Here is a 16,695-nt window from a genome sequence, read left to right on the forward strand (position 1 = left end):
TTTTTTGCATCTTGATATTTTTACCTGAACTTCTACTATGCGGCTTTCATTCGACCTTGTACATTTAATTTTTGGCTACACCTTTCAAGCGTAGCCGGAATGGGAAATATATTATCAACTACTTCTATTTAGTAGGCTACGATAACTTTTGTGTTTATTTACCAGTCTTGGAATTTTGAATATGTTCATGGACGGAAATATATAAATTTCGCACAGGCATTCAACTCAACCAAACTGAAGAATGATTCAACCCTTACTTATTGAAGAACGGAGATAAGTTAATGTGTCTCATCCTTCCTCGTGTAGCTATAGTAGATAGACACGCGCACAATAGCAAGTCTCCCTGAACCTTAACAGTGATCAATTAACGAAAGAATCTGGTGCTTTTCTTTAACAAATCAACTTTATCCCGTCCATGACCACGGTACCAGAAATTGGGGACTCTAGTTCTACAGCCAAAGATCTCTTCGTATTTCATACGCCCGAGAAACACATCCAGAACTCCATATTTGAATCTGATGTACTTTCCAGTTCAAGAGATCGCAGGTAGTTGGAGAGAAATAGGCAGGTATCAATACTGGCGGTCAAGTAAACACACAGTCGCATTCTTATCATACAGAATAAAGGAGATTTTAAATATACACATGAGCACCAAGACATCCGAAACCCCACTACCAGATCCCGGTTGAGCTTGTCAGGCTTAGACCCCAAATCGGAACTCCCTGACTTTCTTCTGGTAGTAGTACGACGCCAATAAGCCAGTAGCCCCGAGCGCCAAAGGAATAGGAGCCTTAGCTCCAGTCTTGATGATCCTAGGGATTGCAGAACCAAGCAGGAGGACACTGTTTCCCAGTGCAAGCTCAGTGCCGTAATCACGGTTCTCCTTGATCAGATATCCTGGCATTTTGGTCAGCATTGATGAGACGATCGACTCTTGCCTCGAATGGCATACTGCTTTACGGGAACTTACCAGCATAGGCATATGAGACTCCAAGTCCAACGCCCGCGATCAAGGAGGGTGCTGAGCGGGTCTTGAGGTATCCAGCGATGCCGCCTACGGGCACTGTGATGGATAGTCAGCGACTGACAGTCGTTCCAGGCGCTAGATGGTGAACTTACAAAGGGCTGCAAGGGTGAAGGAGGGATGTTCGGCCATTTTGATAGTCAATATAACAGATGGTGAGGCAACTTATCTAGGGACAGTTCGGCCGCGAGTTCCCGGACTAACCCCCTTAAATAGTGAGGTCCAGGGGCCCTAGTCCACATATGGATGAGGCTCCATTATCATCGTATGACACGATTCTGATTGGTCACTGGACATGTGATACCCCACCTTCTAACTGTCCGCTTACTCATCGGGATCTGAACTGTTCAGTCAGTTAGTTGATTTAGATCTATAGTTGATTAAGAATAACATAGCTGGCTAAGAGCTCAATCCTCTTGAATCAGTGGTGGTAGATAAAAGTCAAGTATTCATTATCTCCCAGCGCATATACCTACCTAGGTAAAAAAAGAACCCTATCATCAATTCAAACGTAGAGGGTATAAACCAACCATGAGAGAACACATCAAGCAACATATGTACATCGAGATCAAACTTCACCAGCCCTTCTACTATGCTGATGCGCCACCTTCTTCTTTCCATTACCCATCCAAGCCCCCTCTCGAAGCGCTCCAGACCCGATACCATGCCGATCCTCTTGCCATCTCTGCCAAATATCCTCATCAAGCTGCATGTTCCTTTGTCCATAGCCTAGGTAATCATCAAACCGCTTCCGCAGACTCGAGTTCTCAGGAACGACCATGTCAGGCATTCTATGCGTAATCATCTCCCAACGCAAGGTTGTTTTCGCAGGGTGCAGGATAAACTCCTTGATAAGACCAATGCCGATCTTATGCGACTTGGTGACAGCTTCGCGAAGCTTTTCACTGAATGCCAGGAGCAAAGAGAGGAAAATGATTGCAAAGGAGGATGGTGCTATGGATATATGTGAGTCTGGGTATGGAGTTGGTTGGTGGGTCATGCATACCGGCTATCTCGAACATCTGGCCCAGAGTCGGGTTTGTAGCCTCGCCGCTCCATTCTCGGGCATTTATGCCGAAGAGGGATGTGAAGAATGATAGTGGGAGAAACCTTGTTTTTCTTAGTACTTTTTTTGTGATGTCCTGGAAGATATGGGAGACTCACACGACTGAGAAAATGGTAAATACCATTACTGCTCGCGACTGGGTTTGCGTCACTTCGGCTTGCCATCGGGCCATTTTGGCTTCGTCGACGTTTGCCTGTTTTTGCTTGAGATCAAGGAGCGTTTCGACCTGTTTGATTAGTATTTGGTATAGGGTAGTACTTGTAGAATTAGATGCTCACTGCTTTCTGTGCGAGATGACTGTTCTCTTTCATCTCGGTAATCTGAGAACGATATTCGTCGATTCGGGCTTGGGCTGTATCGAGGAAGACTTTGCCGTATCCTCTGCTGTCAAAGTACTTGGTCATGCTTTTGATTACCGTGTCTTGCTGATCAAGTAGCTTGAGTATTGTAGACAGCTCATCCTCAATATCTCGTAGCTCAAGTAGAACCGACAAATCTTCACGATTTCTCCTCGCAACTTGGCGCTCCCGGTAGTCTCGTTGAGCAGCAGTCATGATCTTTCCATCTTTAGTGCGATCATGGTCCGCCGGACGATTAGTGAATCCTCGATTACGGAAGCGCTTGAAGGATTTCGTGACCGACTCAGTCTGCTCGCGTTAGCAAATTCCAACTTCTGAGAGATAACCAGCAAGAGACTCACCAGAATACTGATCGACTCCTCAAAGATCCTCAAAACCTGCAAGTCATGATGCAAAGTCTTATCCAAAAGAACAGTAACAGCATGCAACATGATCAGCGCCGCTAAATCACCAGCCGTCTCAAATCTCCTAGCCAAATCTCCGTTCAACTCATTGTATATACTACTATGAAGATTCGACTGCTCAAACAACTTCCCTTCGGAAGTAGTGGCCTCCTGATTTGGAAAGAAGGTAACAACCGTCTTGGAATCAACAATCCAAAGCCAAAGTTGGTCAACCATCAATACATTACCATCCATGAACTCCCCATACTCCGATTCGTCACCTTCATCCTGCGTTGACTGTAGATACTGTCTGAGCTGATCGTCAATACGCGCCGGTCTACGTGTTCGCTTCCATAGCATCTGGTCATCATCGCGAGCAATCGTTGAGCGAAGATTCGGATAGCCAAATTGATCAAGAGTGCGTCTGAAGTGGATTGGTGGTTCGCAGCCTAGGTACGTCCATATCAATTGGGCTTCCAGGCTTGCTTTGGAGATTCGGCCTGGGACTGGGCGTGATCGGCCTTGTTGGAGTCGGTCTGCCACTACTTTTCGTCGTTGGATCAGATTGCGGTATGTGTCCCAGTGGAGCTGGTGAGTCAGTATATTGGTTGTGGTCTGGTGATGTGATACTCACATATGGAACCTTGTGGGGTATTTGTTAGTATCATCTTCGTGGAACTCGAATTAGTGAACATACATATAAAGCGAGCTGGGGATCGTCTGCATCGCCTGGGGTCCCCTGTGAAATATCCATTTGTCTGGAATGAATACACGCCGGCCGGACGAAGCGAGCATGAGGCTCGAGATGACGGGCTCTGTTGAGTCGGAGATACCAATTCTTGTCATTGATGAATTTTCTGAGACTGTAAAGCAGAGTCAGCGTTACATATCTTTTTAGGATGATATTTGAGGTCTTACAAGTTGGAGTCCTGACTATCCTGACACGCTCGTCGAATAACTTGCGATACCCAGCCGGTATGGGTATAGGGAACATGGATCCAGACCAACTTCTCCGTGTCAGGCTCTGGACGATCAAAACGCGGCACCGATCGAGGAATGTCCGGAGTCTCTGCGTTTTGGTTGATTCGGTCTCGATTAGATGTTGGAATAGTCAAGAATGCCGACTGCCTGGATGGTGATGTCGAACTTCTATTAATTGTTATTCTAGGGATACTTATACAAAGCGGAGTGTTTTCTTTCGAAAAATGGGAAAAAAGCGAAAAAAAAGTCTACTTACGAGGCAGGCCGTGAACTGTGCCCTTGAGAACTACTATCTGAGGCACTCCGCCGATGCGAATGAGAACGCGACCTCAGTGGAATAAGACCTAAGGCCTTCGTGATCGGATTCTTTTGTTTTCGATTTGGCGGTGGACTTTCAGCAGGTGGGCTATCAAAATAACCATCCATGGCCGCTTCAGTGATATGAATCCGGGGCGAAGGATGGGCAGCATCTTCAAAACTTTGACTATACGGAAGAGGAGGGCGCAGTGGACGTGATCCTTCATGATGCTCATGATGCTCAGTTTGATCTGACGCCGGAGAAATATAGGAGGAGCGTGGGCTGTCAAAACTGCTGATGGAGGAATCATCCAAGCCGCTGGGCTGGACTCGACCTAGTCTTTCCCTGAGACATGCTGATGGTCCCCGAGCGAGGTAGTCCTCTAATGAGACTTTAGTTGACCACAGCTTCAGTGGACTTTCCTCGCTGACGCCCAGCGCGGTGTCCTCGAAGAAACCGTTGATTTGGACCATTACTTTCTTTTCAACGCCCAAGGGTGTATCGTCTTCTTTTGATATTCTCACTGCAACGGTGACTGCTTCATTGAGCTCGGTCAAGAATATGTCCCGGGTTGAATCTTGACCATGGAAAGTTGCTGTCCCTGCATGGTTTGTTGCCATGGGTACTTCTTTCTCATGCTCGATGTCTAGTATTCCCGACCGAATCGAGGTAATGGGAACATGAAACTCCAAAATGCTGTTTGTCTCTGCGTCAATAACATGCATTGTCGAGTCAATCGTCTCAAGGAAAGACCAAATCTTCATGTCAGCGGAGAGGGTCTTAAACTGGTTAGAAAGATGCCATAGTCGTTCCTGTCGCGGCCGAAACTGTTCCCTCAGAGCCTGGGGGCTTTCGTGTTCCAGATGTAAGACATGGCGGATGCTTGCTGCATACTCATCAGCAGACAGATAGGTTGATCCCTGATGCGGTGTTGCAAAGAAGGCGATGCCGTGGCAGCTCGTAAGCAGGGAAGTCGGCTCGGCCCGTGATGCCAGAGCCAGGGCTGCTTTCACGACGAGGCCGCCGGTGCTGTGACAGATGAAAAATATTGGGCGCCGAGGACTCTGTTTTTGTGTGAGTATATAGATTCGATAGGATGACAAAGGGGACATACACTATGTCTGCGCTCACTCAGAAGTTGGTTCAGCAGGCGTTGACCTAGAGAGTCGATCTTGTCGTGTTCATTTAGTTCGCCATAGTTGTAGAAAAGGACTCGGGCGCGAGGAAGATGTTGCAACAGCTCCGTGTCTAACCAAGACGATTTGGCACCATGTGCTGTCCATGTCTTCCTATGATATGCGCCAATTGGCGGGACAGCAACAATGCTAACCCTGGTTAGTGAGATCTCCTTCTAAACGGACTGTATACATACTCGACGTTAGTTTCTCCCGCAACCGTGATATGCTCGAACCACGAGTGCCTATTTTCTGTTGGGGGTCTTGAAGTCATGTTTGTTGGAGGACATCTTCACATATTCACGAGAGTTGCGGGGAATAAAAGGCCAGGGGATTCTCAGCCTCATGGGGCCATGGCGGATGATCATCTACGCCCCGATCACACCCTCACCTAGGCTGTGCCTGGGTTTATGGGCTTGGAAGCCTGGGAAAATGGTAAATGAGTCAATAGAGATAGAGATGTCCATTAAGTATATGTACAGAAATGCGTCAAAATTTGCAAAAACCAAAAAGCCCCAAGTGCTACTCTATGAGCTGTATCAAAAACGCCAAAGCGACCGTAAGATCGCATGCAGTATAGTACAAGGCGCATGGGCGCGTATTTTATGCGTCCGAGTGTCGCCGTTCGTTGACCTCCCGAGCCATGCGCTTACCAAGTTCATATGTTGATATCATGATGGCGCAGGCCGGGGCAACTTTCAGGCATCGGGCTGTCCAGCCACGGAACAGACCGGCGGTGCCTTCTTCGTGGAAAATGTGCATGAGGAATTTCGGAAGGGAAAGCTGCTCGGGCGCCAGTTTGCCCGGGGGAAGCGCTGGTCGCGGGGGGCCAGTGGGAGCCCCGTCATCCATGTGTCGGAAGACTTGCTGTCGCGTCTTTCCGACATCAAAGGGGGTGGTTACGAGTGCTGCCAGGGACCCCGAAACAGCTCCAGAGATAAAGCTATCGAGAAATGCTTGAGTTGTGGTTTCTTGTGGTTTCTCGTCGGATTCGGTGAGATGTGGATAGCGCGCCGAGATCACAGTCTTCTTCACTTCCTCGTATCCCCACCAATACAAGCCCGAGAAGGGTACATCGCGCCACATTGTAAGCGTGAACCCGCGCCAGAGAGAGCTGTATCCCTTGGCTTGCGTCATGTGGTACAGATCCTGGATCGTGGTCTTGAAATGGTTCGCACCCGTACCCGGGGTTGCTTGAAGTCTTGTGCGGAACATTTCCAATGGACTGGTCGCTGCCGCTGCCGCGACTCGGGCGATAGAGCCTGCCACTAATGGCGCGCCGCTTTCTCCAAGTCGTTGCTTGATCGGACTGCGATCATCCGTGCGTAGCCAGTCGTATCCAGCGAAATAAATGACATTCGCCGGAATTCCCATCATCAGAGTCGGGCTTAGTCCTCGCCATAGTGTTAAGGTGCCTTCATTGCGTGCAATCTTCCGTAGCCCATCTAAGGTTGATGTGAATGTTCGTCGCTGCGTTTCCTCGATCGCACAATCCATCGCCGGGTGGGGTGTACTGCCTACTGCAGTCGCATGTGGTCCCAACATGCACATCTGGGCATCGTTTCCGACCCAGAATACTTCGCGACAGCAAGACGTGATGCCGAGGTTTGGAGGAAGGTTTTTCAACGTTTGTGTGGTGTGGGAGGTGTAGGGAGATGTGTTTTGTATTTGGGATTGCGATTGGAGGCGGACTCGGACGACATCGAGAGGCGTAACTGATCCTGTTAGTTTTTGAACGACCACGGGGTTGGGGGAGCTCTCGTACCTAGTAATCCGGTCAAGATATTTCCCGCCGTCGCAGAGAACATCCGCTGGCCCACTGTGATATCGTCATTTGGAGAGGGTGTCTGAGGGGCTATGGGAGTCCCCGTCCCTGATGTAGCGGCCATTGTTGTAGATTCGTCAAACTGAGAGGTCCATGACGGCCCTAGAGAGGCGTTGAGTTCGGTCTCCAACTCCGTCAGAGACGCTTGGGTTGGAACGTAATTCAATCCGGTCGGCATTCGATCAATCTGGATCAGATAAAACAAGAAAGAATCAAAGTGCACAGCAGAAAACGACAAACAAGACCAGAAACAAGAATGGGCGATGCGTCACCGGGAAAGGGAAGTTTTTCGGGGTTTGACGGGGTGGCGGCGGTCGGAGATAAGCCGTGGACAACTTCACTTCTGCAACTTGACGACTTGACAACTTCAATGGCGATCTGGAAAGGTTAGGAGTTGGATTCTATCTTCTTGTGCTTTCTCTTTTTTTATTTGAATCTCCGCAAGGTTGGCCTAAGTGGGCTTATCAATCTGATCTCCGAGGTCGGACCACCTCCCCGCCATGGAAGACAACGCCGAGCTCGAATCGTTCCGCCGACAGTGGCGCGAGGAGGTCTCGCGTCGATCGAAGCCCAAGGCCCCTCCTGCTGTGATTCCGGCCCCAACTGCCCCGCCTCCGACTCGTCTTCCGCCAACACGCCATGAGGCCTCTCACCGCAATGAGGTCGAGGAAGAGGGTCCTCCGCTGGCTTCCTTTGACCCAGAGGAGCTGGCCCAGCAGGTTGGAGAGCTGAAGGTGGAATCGCCAGAAGAAGATGATGATGACTTCTCTCGCCGTCGGGTCACGGAGCCGAAGTCTGCATTGGAGCACTTTGAACGAGCGGTCGAGAAGGAGGCCGAGGGCAATTTAGGAGACAGTCTATCACACTATCGGAAGGCATACAGAGTGAGTTCCGATGGACACAGCTGGGCATGATCTCCAAAAAGCTTACACTTTATAGTTGGATTCTACTGTCGATAAAACATATCGGAATAAACACTATGCACATGTCTGGAAAAAGCCGAATCAACCGGTGTCCACTACCACCCATACGGCAGCCCATCAACCCACGGAGACAGAGGCAGAGACCCTGCCAACACGTCAGTTGATTGCCTCTTTTGCACACCTACCAATCCCGCAGAGAGAACCTCTCGTTGAAGGCACACCTCCACCGCCCTGTCCGATCTCCACCGTCCCATCAGAGGTGATAGTAGAGATTCTCCGGTATGTGGCTTTGAATGATCCGTCAGTATTTGGACGGATGGCGCTGGTCTGCAAGCGATTGGCGTATCATTTCGCACACGAGCAGCACATTTGGAAACGCATCTGCCAAGGAAGAAAGTTTGGATTCCAGGGAATGCATTACGACTTTGCATGCGATCTACAAGGAAATCCCATTTACACGCTCAGTGATAGATATACTCCTTTCCCCAAGGACCAACCGATGGAAATTCCTGAGCCACTATCTTCATGGAGCCAAGTTTTTCAGGCTCTTCCTCGGATTCGGTATACTGGTGTTTATATCAGTACAGTGAACTACACCCGGCCCGGTGCTGCCGATGCCTACCAAAACACTTCATGGAACAGCCCTATTCATATCGTTACTTACTACCGCTACTTACGATTCTATCCTGACGGTTCAGTGGTGTCCCTGCTTACCTCAACGGAGCCCGTCGACGTGGTCCCATACTTCAGCAAGGAGAATGTAATTGCAGCACGCGCCCCGGCACAGAAAAAGCATCAACGCCGCCTATCAGACCATGGCCAATCGCTATCAGGAGCAACTGACTCAGTTCCCCCGGCTGCATTGAACACCTTAAAGAACGCCCTTCCAGGACGTTGGCACTTGGCCTTCCCCATCCCTGAATCAGACACGCCCACCGAAGCCTGGAAGCCACACTCATCAACAGATCAAAAGCCACTCTTAGGCGATGAACGCGATATCATTGTCGAGACTGAAGGCGTAGAATCCAAGTACATGTACACGATGCATCTCTCTTTGCGATCCTCGACAGTTCCCAAGGCTGCCTTGGCTGGACCAGCCCCACCCAATCCATCGAAGAATACTAAATTGTCCTGGAAGGGATTCTGGAGCTACAATAGATTGACGGATGACTGGGGCGAGTTCACTCTGCGCAATGACCGCGCTTATGTCTTCCGTCGGGTTCGTGGATGGGGTTTGGACTGAAATTATATGATTGATGACTCGATATGATTTGCATAACATATATAGGAGAAGATTAGATAGGCATCAATATATTATAAGGTTACAAGTGAAAAATAATTTTTTTCTAGGGCTCGAAAGTCAATACGTATGAAGTGAGAGCGAACCGACTTCTGACAAACAGTGGACCTGATTCGTCTCTTCAAGTAACCATCCTCCCTATACAAAGTTGCAAAAGTGGCTTTTTTTCGCCAACTATGTAGTATGAGGCACATAAGTGGTGACAGGCAGCTCCTATTGAACCTCGCATAATAAGAAGAACTCGATTTATTAGGAAAGGGAAAGTCCAAAAGAAAAGATTCTATTCACACAACAAGCAATTATATACAGTACAATCAGAACATACGCAACACGAATATTAAAGTGTCTAAGAACGCCAATTCAAAACTGCCTCGTCATCATCATCGACAACAACCACCATCCACACACCCACCTGCCCATTACTGGCAATGAGTGGCGTACAATGAACCCAACGATTCCGACCTTCTGGATTCGACCTTGTCACCCATTTGATTCTGGCGGTCACACTTCGACCAACCATCATGGCCTGGAGTAGATCATCTTTCACAGCCGAGGAACTACCAATACGCGATAGGAATGGTGATTGTAGCATTCCCGGGATTTGTAGGGAGGGCGATGTGAAAAGGATGCGGAGGGAAGGGTATGGGCGGACAAGGAGGTACTATCCATAGCGATGTATTAGTATTTTCTCGTAAATTATGCAGTCTCGCAACAATTGGGGCTCGTTGAATCTCACATTCTCATAAACACCTGCCAGAGACATCCGGAAGAAAGGCGATCTCATGTCGTGCAAGCGTATAGCTTCAGTCTCACTGTCGATAGATCCACCTCGTTGCAACCATGAGCGGGGATGTTTGGGTGATATGAGACCTTTCTGGGGTTGGAAGAGATGTCCACCGTGCTCTTGCACAGCAGACAGTTCCCGCGGACTAAATAGCTCGCTCAATTCCTGGAACTCGTCTTTCTCGTCTTTCGGTGGAACCTCTGGGACATTATCGTCGTCTTCTGCTGGATCGCGGTATTTGGCTTTGAGCTCTATTAAAGACTCCATTGAGGCTCCTTCCATTGCCAGTCCTGATACATCAATCTGGGCGCCGATGAAGTATTTCACGCGGCCATGGCTGTCGCATAGTGGTGCGCATTGGAGGAGGTTCATGAAGGGGGAGCCATCGCGGCGGCTAAATATGTTAGTGACTTGATCAGTGACTGAGTTCGAGGCACATACTAGTTCAAAAACATTTCAGAGTGATGTCGACCCGCCTGGATAGCTTCACGAAGACGGCGAACACTGTTCTTATTCGTCTTCGGTCCTTGTAAAAAGCGACAATTCCGGCCTAGGACATAGTCCATGCCGTACTGTGTTGTATTATGGAACTCTGTTGTTGTCAGCGCGATCCCTTAACCCTAATTTAGGAGATGCGCATACCCTCAGATGCGAAAATAATAGGATTATCTGGCCGCGAAGGATCTGTCAAACAGAAAACTTCCGCCAGCGCATTGGAAGTACTACGGAACTTCATGGGTAAAGTTCCGCGGACACGCTCTTCCACGATTTTACTCGTGATTGTGATTCCTCTGGATGTTATGAACGCAGGCAGCTCCTCGGCCGTCAGCGCAAGTAGCCCATCATGAACGCGCCGCTCCAGAACCTGGTTCGCCGTAACCCCAACTGTTTCTTCATCGGTATGCACTTCCGGGGGTGGTACATCGACCGAGAGACGGACGAGCGCATTGGCGTATTGAATCGCCTTGAGCGCCTTCGCCGCATTGAGGTAGTATGTCAGCGTTGATATGGAGCGCGGGCGTTCTTCAATCAGAAACTCGCGGAATTGCGCAAGATAGCGCGAGTTGTTCAGAATTGTAAGCATATGCTCTGCAGAAAACATCACGTCTGCGAGTCGCTCGAGCTTGTGGAGAGGCGCATCACCACCCTCGTAAGGTGCGATGAGATCGTAGGAGCCGTTCTCTTCGCTAACGGGATTGAATTCTTCGGCACCATCGTAAGGATTCATTTGTTGAAGGAGAGGAAGATCGTTCGTTGTCGCATGCCGGCGCATATTCTTGACGGACGCTTTTGGCGTCGGATATACCTCTTCCTCATGAATCGAGTCTAGATTCTTCAACCGACTTGGCGGCTGGGGAAAATCGTCCAGTAATTGGTCATTTCTATTCTGTTAGCTCCTGCGCGCATGTCTACACGCCAGTGCATGACTTACCGTGAACTTCTTCCTGACTCAGTAACCCATTCGTGGTATTCATCGGGCAGGGTCTCTGTGAATGAGCGCAACGACTCGGCGTCAGGGCTGGTAAGCCCATCGTGAAGATCCACAGGCGCCATCATTTGAATCAACGAAATCAAAAATCATGTCGCACACACCGGAAATGTGCAAAGCTTTTAAATATATGAGATTTCCGGGGTTGATGCATCGATTGATCTCCCCAGGGCGTTGACCCCCATACGAGGGGAGCCCGAGAGACACAATGGCTAGGAAAGCCAGATAAAAAAGACAAAAGACACAATGCCAATGTGGCAGGTCACAACATCTCATACAGTCTACATACAACTGCAGATCGATCGATCGATGGTTCGCGGCTCAACCTTCAGATCGGAGGCGATCCTTTACCAGTGATGCAATCGTGCAGCAAATCCTGACAAGGTTCGCTTGACGTTCGAGGATCGACAGCCTACTGAATGTTTGAGTTCCTTTGCCGGAATATGATACATCGAATTGCTCCATTGTGCGCAATTAGGCTACTGTATGGTTCGCGGTGCTGCTCTCCAGGAGCCCTGAGCGCGGAAGTGCCAACAAGATCCGCATTTGACATTTTTGGCTTGCGATCTGTCAACTTCGACTCAAATTTGCGGTCTTACAGTACAGAAGTTATCGGATCGTGTATCCACCATCGAATGCAAGGCACTGGCCGGTGATCCAACCAGAATCTTCACTGGCGAGGAACAGGGCCACACGGGCAATGTCTTTTGGTTCGCCCATTCATTCCCCTGAGTGGAAGAAGCGCATCCACCATTCCCAGGTATTCAGGGGAGACGAGTCGAGCCGCAGCGCTAAACATGGGTGTCTTGGTAACTATCAGTTGTCAGCATGTCCCAGGTTCGGTCCCTCGTGCACAACTCCTTACATCCAAGCGCGATCGCATCGCAGTGAATGCGATGTTTTGCATAATCAAGCGTGACGTTTCGTGTCAGTCCCAGCACAACAGCCTTGAATGCACAATATGCAGCTATTCGGGGCCAGCACGGGGGTATTTGGAATAGGAGTAGGCCACCAACGGCAGTTTTCAAGACCGACCAGGCCCATGACATATGAGATACTGACAATCAAGCTCAGGTCTCCAGTGGGGTGGGGAGCCTGCTTCCATCATTTGAGCTGTCGCATATTTCATACCCAGGAAAACACCTTTGGTGTTGATAGCAAAGGTCTGGTCAAACAGATCTTCGGAAATTTCATGGATCGTAACTGGTTGCATGGCCTCCACATTGATGCCGGCGTTATTCACCATGCTTTTTTAGACTATGAGCCACATCTGCTAGCTGGAAGTAATCTCCGCCACTCACATGTCTAGTTTCCCGTATTGCTTGACAGCTTCGGCGACCAGGGTCTCGACCTCCGCCGCCTTAGGCACATCGCATCAAAAGAATACGGCTTTTCCGTCACGCTCCTTAATCGGTGCATGTGTGGATATCTCAGGCGGCTGACCCGAACGTTCGGAATCAATATCAGGGCGCAGGTCGGCACAGATGAGCATGGCTCCGTGGTGTGCATAGAGGATAGCAATAGCGCGTCCAACCCCTGAAGCCACGCCAGTCACAACAGTGACTTTGTTAGCGAGCCGTTAGACAGGTAAACTGGCTGCATACTGTATACCATGGTGGAATATAGACTAGGCTTGTTGAGCCAGTGTAAAAGAGAACCTGGGGAAGTAGCAATGAAAAGAAGGTGAGTGCTAAATCAATTACGAAATTAGAAACCAAGCAGCTCATCAAAGCTCATGTCTAGGGTTCTCTCATGTCAAGAGGATCAACATCCCTCTCTCCCCCTATCTTTGTGTCGCAACACACTCCAGCAGCATGTTTTTGGGTCTAGTTGAAGATCGCGATGATCATTCATACAGTACATAAGTTATATTATATTATCTCTTGGCCACGCACCTAATCTTTTGTCTTGACTTGAACATATCAATCGAGTCCACATTTCTCCGCGGGTACAACGCTGTGATAGGTCTTACAATGTTGGTCCCGGAAAATAAGAAATAACCCTACTTGCCAATGATTCCTCTAGTCAGCTGAACCCAACGTGCGTCTACCCGTAGTTTGGCTTGGCTGTGTTGTATGGTTATTTTGTTTGGCTTGCAGCTGATATCTTCGCTTGTCCTTTTCCTAATATATCTGTATTAGGAAGTCGGTTATTATCTCTGACCCAAAGTAATTTGGCGATCATAATATGCACATATGACTGATGTGGTTTTTTCTAGGATTGTCTTTGTGTAACACGCATCATTAGGGGCCCAGGATCTTGATTCATACTGTGGTCTCATAGCAATGAGTAGCTGTCTTTTCTGGATCTGGCCGATCTAGAAAAGAAAAAAAATAACCCGTAACTTAGTTGAATGATTAAGGGAGGAACTTTGAAATAGAAGATAATTTAACGACCCATCCCCCAATTAGTGGCAATGAGAATAATATTGATAGAATGTTAACGTTAGGTACGCCTAGGTGTGTTGACACAGATAAGGCCTTATCGGCTTATCGATAAGGCAAAATTTTCGGAGAAGATGAGCGTCGCCCTTGACATTCCTTCGTGCCACACTTCAAAATGCCCGAGAAAGTCCGCACTGTCTTTGTTGACTCTGACGACGAAAAGGTCGTGTCTAAAAAGACTACAGCGCCACCTACCGAAGAGCCGGCGCGGAAGAAGAGGAGAGATAACAAGCGAAAGCGCGATGAGCCCGAGACCAATGGCGCTGTTCAAGAGAAACCAACTGAAGCCCCTGCGCCCGTGCAGGTAGAAAAGGCCGACAATACACCTGAAAAACCAGAAGAAAAACCCCAAACCAATGGCGCATCATCGAAATCAAAGCCGAAACACAAGACCAAATCCCTTACCGACACAAAAACCAACTTCATATCTCTACGAGAGAAGGCAAAGGCCCTTCTTGAGACCCGTCGCAATCTACCTATCTTCGCAAATGCCGATGAGATCCGCACCTACCTCCGCGAACAAGATGTGATGCTGCTGGTTGGTGAAACCGGTAGCGGAAAGAGTACCCAAATCCCACAGTTCCTGGTGGACGAGTTCTGGTGTCGGCCTGTGCCAACGCAAATCACACGCAATGGGAAGACAGATAAGAAGCAGATTGGAGGGTGTATTGCGATCACACAGCCTCGTCGTGTCGCTGCAATCTCACTGGCCCGGCGTGTAGCTGAGGAAATGGGCACACCACTTGGAAATCATTCGCCTGCTAGTAAGGTCGGGTACTCCGTGCGATTCGATACTTCGACATCGCCTAGTACTCGGGTGAAATTCTTGACAGAGGGAATGCTGCTCCAGGAAATGCTTCATGATCCATTTTTGACTAAATACAGCGCTATCGTTGTCGATGAGGTCCACGAACGAGGTATCAACGTGGATTTAGTGCTTGGATTCTTGCGCAATCTTGTGGCTAGCAAATTCGAAGGTCGTGGTGGTGTTCCGCTCAAGGTGGTAGTCATGAGTGCTACGGCGGACATGGAGAGTCTGACTGGATTTTTCCAAGAAGCATATAAGCTTCCTGAGCCAGCCCCGAAGTCCATCGAGAATGGAACAGAAGCCGATAAAATGGACACCTCTGATTCGAAAGAGATTGCCGCATGCCATATCAAGGGTCGGCAATTCCCTGTCAAGACGATCTATTCGCCCCAGCCAGTGCATGACTTTGTGGATGCAGCTCTAAAGGTCATTTTCCAGATTCATTGCAAGGAGCCGATGCCTGGTGATATCTTGGTCTTCCTGACCGGTCAGGAGACAGTGGAGGCCTTGGAACATTTGGTGAACGAGTATGCCTTGGGTATGGACCCGACGCTTCCCAAGATTCAAGTTCTACCTCTATTCGCCGCATTGCCACAGGCTGCTCAGCAGCGGGTGTTCATGCCAGCTCCACCACGCACACGAAAGGTCGTATTGTCCACCAATATTGCTGAGACTTCAGTCACTGTGTCAGGTGTGCGCTACGTCGTTGACTGTGGCAAGGCCAAGGTCAAGCAGTTCCGTACTCGACTTGGTTTGGACTCGCTCCTTGTCAAGCCCATCTCCAAATCAGCCGCCATCCAGCGAAAGGGCCGTGCCGGTCGTGAAGCTCCTGGACAATGCTTCCGGCTATACACTGAAAAAGACTATCTCGCCTTGGACGAGACCAATACCCCCGAAATTCTTCGATGCGATCTGAGCCAAGCGCTTCTGAACATGAAGGCGCGTGGTGTTGACGACATCGTTAAATTCCCATTCCTCACCCGGCCACCCCGCGAAGCCCTTGAGAAGGCTCTTCTCCAGCTTCTCAATATCGAGGCTCTGGAGGAGACAGGCACGATCAGTAACGTTGGTCAACAAATTGCCAAGTTGCCCTTGACACCAACCCTGGGTCGTGTCCTATTAGCAGCTGCCGAGAACGGACCAGAATGCTTGATTGATGTCATTGACATCATTTCCTGTCTGAGTGTCGAGAACATCTTCCTTAACACAACGTCCGAAGAAAAGAAAGAAGCTGCAGAGGCAGCACGTCGCGATCTCTACCGCCGAGAAGGTGACCATTTAACAATGCTGGCGACCGTGCGTGTCTACGCCGCTGAGCACTCTGACCGTAAGGCCTGGGCAGAGCGACATCTAGTCTCACACCGAGCAATGCAATCCGTTATGGTAAGAAGAACCCGCTACAATCCAAATCACACGGTCTAACAGGAAACAGGACGTCCGCAAACAACTCCGAATGCAGTGTCGGCAAGCAAAGCTCCTCTCTGGCGAACTTTCCAACTCTGTCTCTTCACACGATCCTTCTCCTATTCTCATCCTCCAAAGTTTCCTTGCAGGTTTTGCAACTAATACCGCCCGTCTCGTCCCCGACGGTAGCTACCGCACTATTGTCGGAAACCAGACGGTTGCTATTCACCCATCCAGTGTACTGTATGGAAAGAAGGTCGAGGCCATCCTGTACAATGAGTTCGTGTTCACCAACCGCAGTTATGCTCGTGGTGTCAGTGCTGTGCAGATGGACTGGGTCGGTGAAGCTCTGGTTGGGAAGGAGTGATTTTACTGTTTGATAGATGATGGATATATCATAGATTCATATATACCCCAATGCGATGATTTTTT

The 16,695-nt window shown here is 49.2% G+C and overlaps 9 protein-coding genes across 9 annotated transcripts; 2 read left to right on the forward strand and 7 right to left on the reverse strand.

Annotated features, from left to right (window-relative positions):
* Nucleotides 1-700: 700 nt before the first annotated feature.
* Nucleotides 701-1,156, reverse strand: N7511_002562 (TMEM14 family protein; the record flags this gene model as incomplete). Its single annotated transcript, XM_057124987.1, has 3 exons — nucleotides 701-897; nucleotides 971-1,063; nucleotides 1,120-1,156. 3 exons carry the CDS (start codon nucleotides 1,154-1,156, stop codon nucleotides 701-703), a joined length of 327 nt encoding a protein of 108 aa, XP_056987146.1.
* Nucleotides 1,157-1,592: 436 nt separating this feature from the next.
* N7511_002563 (uncharacterized protein) lies at nucleotides 1,593-3,192 on the reverse strand (the record flags this gene model as incomplete). Its single annotated transcript, XM_057124988.1, has 5 exons — nucleotides 1,593-1,978; nucleotides 2,031-2,134; nucleotides 2,189-2,316; nucleotides 2,369-2,737; nucleotides 2,791-3,192. The coding sequence occupies 5 exons, from the start codon at nucleotides 3,190-3,192 to the stop codon at nucleotides 1,593-1,595; spliced, it is 1,389 nt and encodes a 462-aa protein (XP_056987147.1).
* An 873-nt stretch (nucleotides 3,193-4,065) lies between these two features.
* On the reverse strand, nucleotides 4,066-5,560 carry N7511_002564 (uncharacterized protein; the record flags this gene model as incomplete). Its single annotated transcript, XM_057124989.1, has 3 exons — nucleotides 4,066-5,175; nucleotides 5,226-5,436; nucleotides 5,484-5,560. 3 exons carry the CDS (start codon nucleotides 5,558-5,560, stop codon nucleotides 4,066-4,068), a joined length of 1,398 nt encoding a protein of 465 aa, XP_056987148.1.
* Nucleotides 5,561-5,889: 329 nt separating this feature from the next.
* Nucleotides 5,890-7,289, reverse strand: N7511_002565 (putative mitochondrial carrier protein; the record flags this gene model as incomplete). The annotated part of the gene is made up of 2 exons (XM_057124990.1): nucleotides 5,890-7,001; nucleotides 7,052-7,289. 2 exons carry the CDS (start codon nucleotides 7,287-7,289, stop codon nucleotides 5,890-5,892), a joined length of 1,350 nt encoding a protein of 449 aa, XP_056987149.1.
* Nucleotides 7,290-7,611: 322 nt separating this feature from the next.
* Nucleotides 7,612-9,277, forward strand: N7511_002566 (putative F-box protein (Pof7); the record flags this gene model as incomplete). Its single annotated transcript, XM_057124991.1, has 2 exons — nucleotides 7,612-7,995; nucleotides 8,051-9,277. 2 exons carry the CDS (start codon nucleotides 7,612-7,614, stop codon nucleotides 9,275-9,277), a joined length of 1,611 nt encoding a protein of 536 aa, XP_056987150.1.
* A 403-nt stretch (nucleotides 9,278-9,680) lies between these two features.
* N7511_002567 (PAS-associated C-terminal) lies at nucleotides 9,681-11,675 on the reverse strand (the record flags this gene model as incomplete). Its single annotated transcript, XM_057124992.1, has 5 exons — nucleotides 9,681-9,995; nucleotides 10,071-10,512; nucleotides 10,560-10,710; nucleotides 10,761-11,500; nucleotides 11,551-11,675. 5 exons carry the CDS (start codon nucleotides 11,673-11,675, stop codon nucleotides 9,681-9,683), a joined length of 1,773 nt encoding a protein of 590 aa, XP_056987151.1.
* Nucleotides 11,676-12,277: 602 nt separating this feature from the next.
* Nucleotides 12,278-12,853, reverse strand: N7511_002568 (SDR family NAD(P)-dependent oxidoreductase; the record flags this gene model as incomplete). The annotated part of the gene is made up of 3 exons (XM_057124993.1): nucleotides 12,278-12,420; nucleotides 12,473-12,574; nucleotides 12,670-12,853. The coding sequence occupies 3 exons, from the start codon at nucleotides 12,851-12,853 to the stop codon at nucleotides 12,278-12,280; spliced, it is 429 nt and encodes a 142-aa protein (XP_056987152.1).
* A 51-nt stretch (nucleotides 12,854-12,904) lies between these two features.
* Nucleotides 12,905-13,221, reverse strand: N7511_002569 (uncharacterized protein; the record flags this gene model as incomplete). The annotated part of the gene is made up of 3 exons (XM_057124994.1): nucleotides 12,905-12,967; nucleotides 12,995-13,170; nucleotides 13,212-13,221. 3 exons carry the CDS (start codon nucleotides 13,219-13,221, stop codon nucleotides 12,905-12,907), a joined length of 249 nt encoding a protein of 82 aa, XP_056987153.1.
* Nucleotides 13,222-14,166: 945 nt separating this feature from the next.
* N7511_002570 (putative ATP-dependent RNA helicase (Hrh1)) lies at nucleotides 14,167-16,630 on the forward strand (the record flags this gene model as incomplete). The annotated part of the gene is made up of 2 exons (XM_057124995.1): nucleotides 14,167-16,242; nucleotides 16,292-16,630. The coding sequence occupies 2 exons, from the start codon at nucleotides 14,167-14,169 to the stop codon at nucleotides 16,628-16,630; spliced, it is 2,415 nt and encodes an 804-aa protein (XP_056987154.1).
* Nucleotides 16,631-16,695: the final 65 nt, after the last annotated feature.

This window comes from Penicillium nucicola, assembly GCF_028828085.1.
Source record: "Penicillium nucicola strain IBT 29836 chromosome Unknown utg000002l, whole genome shotgun sequence".
Classification (NCBI taxonomy): Eukaryota; Fungi; Ascomycota; class Eurotiomycetes; order Eurotiales; family Aspergillaceae; genus Penicillium; species Penicillium nucicola.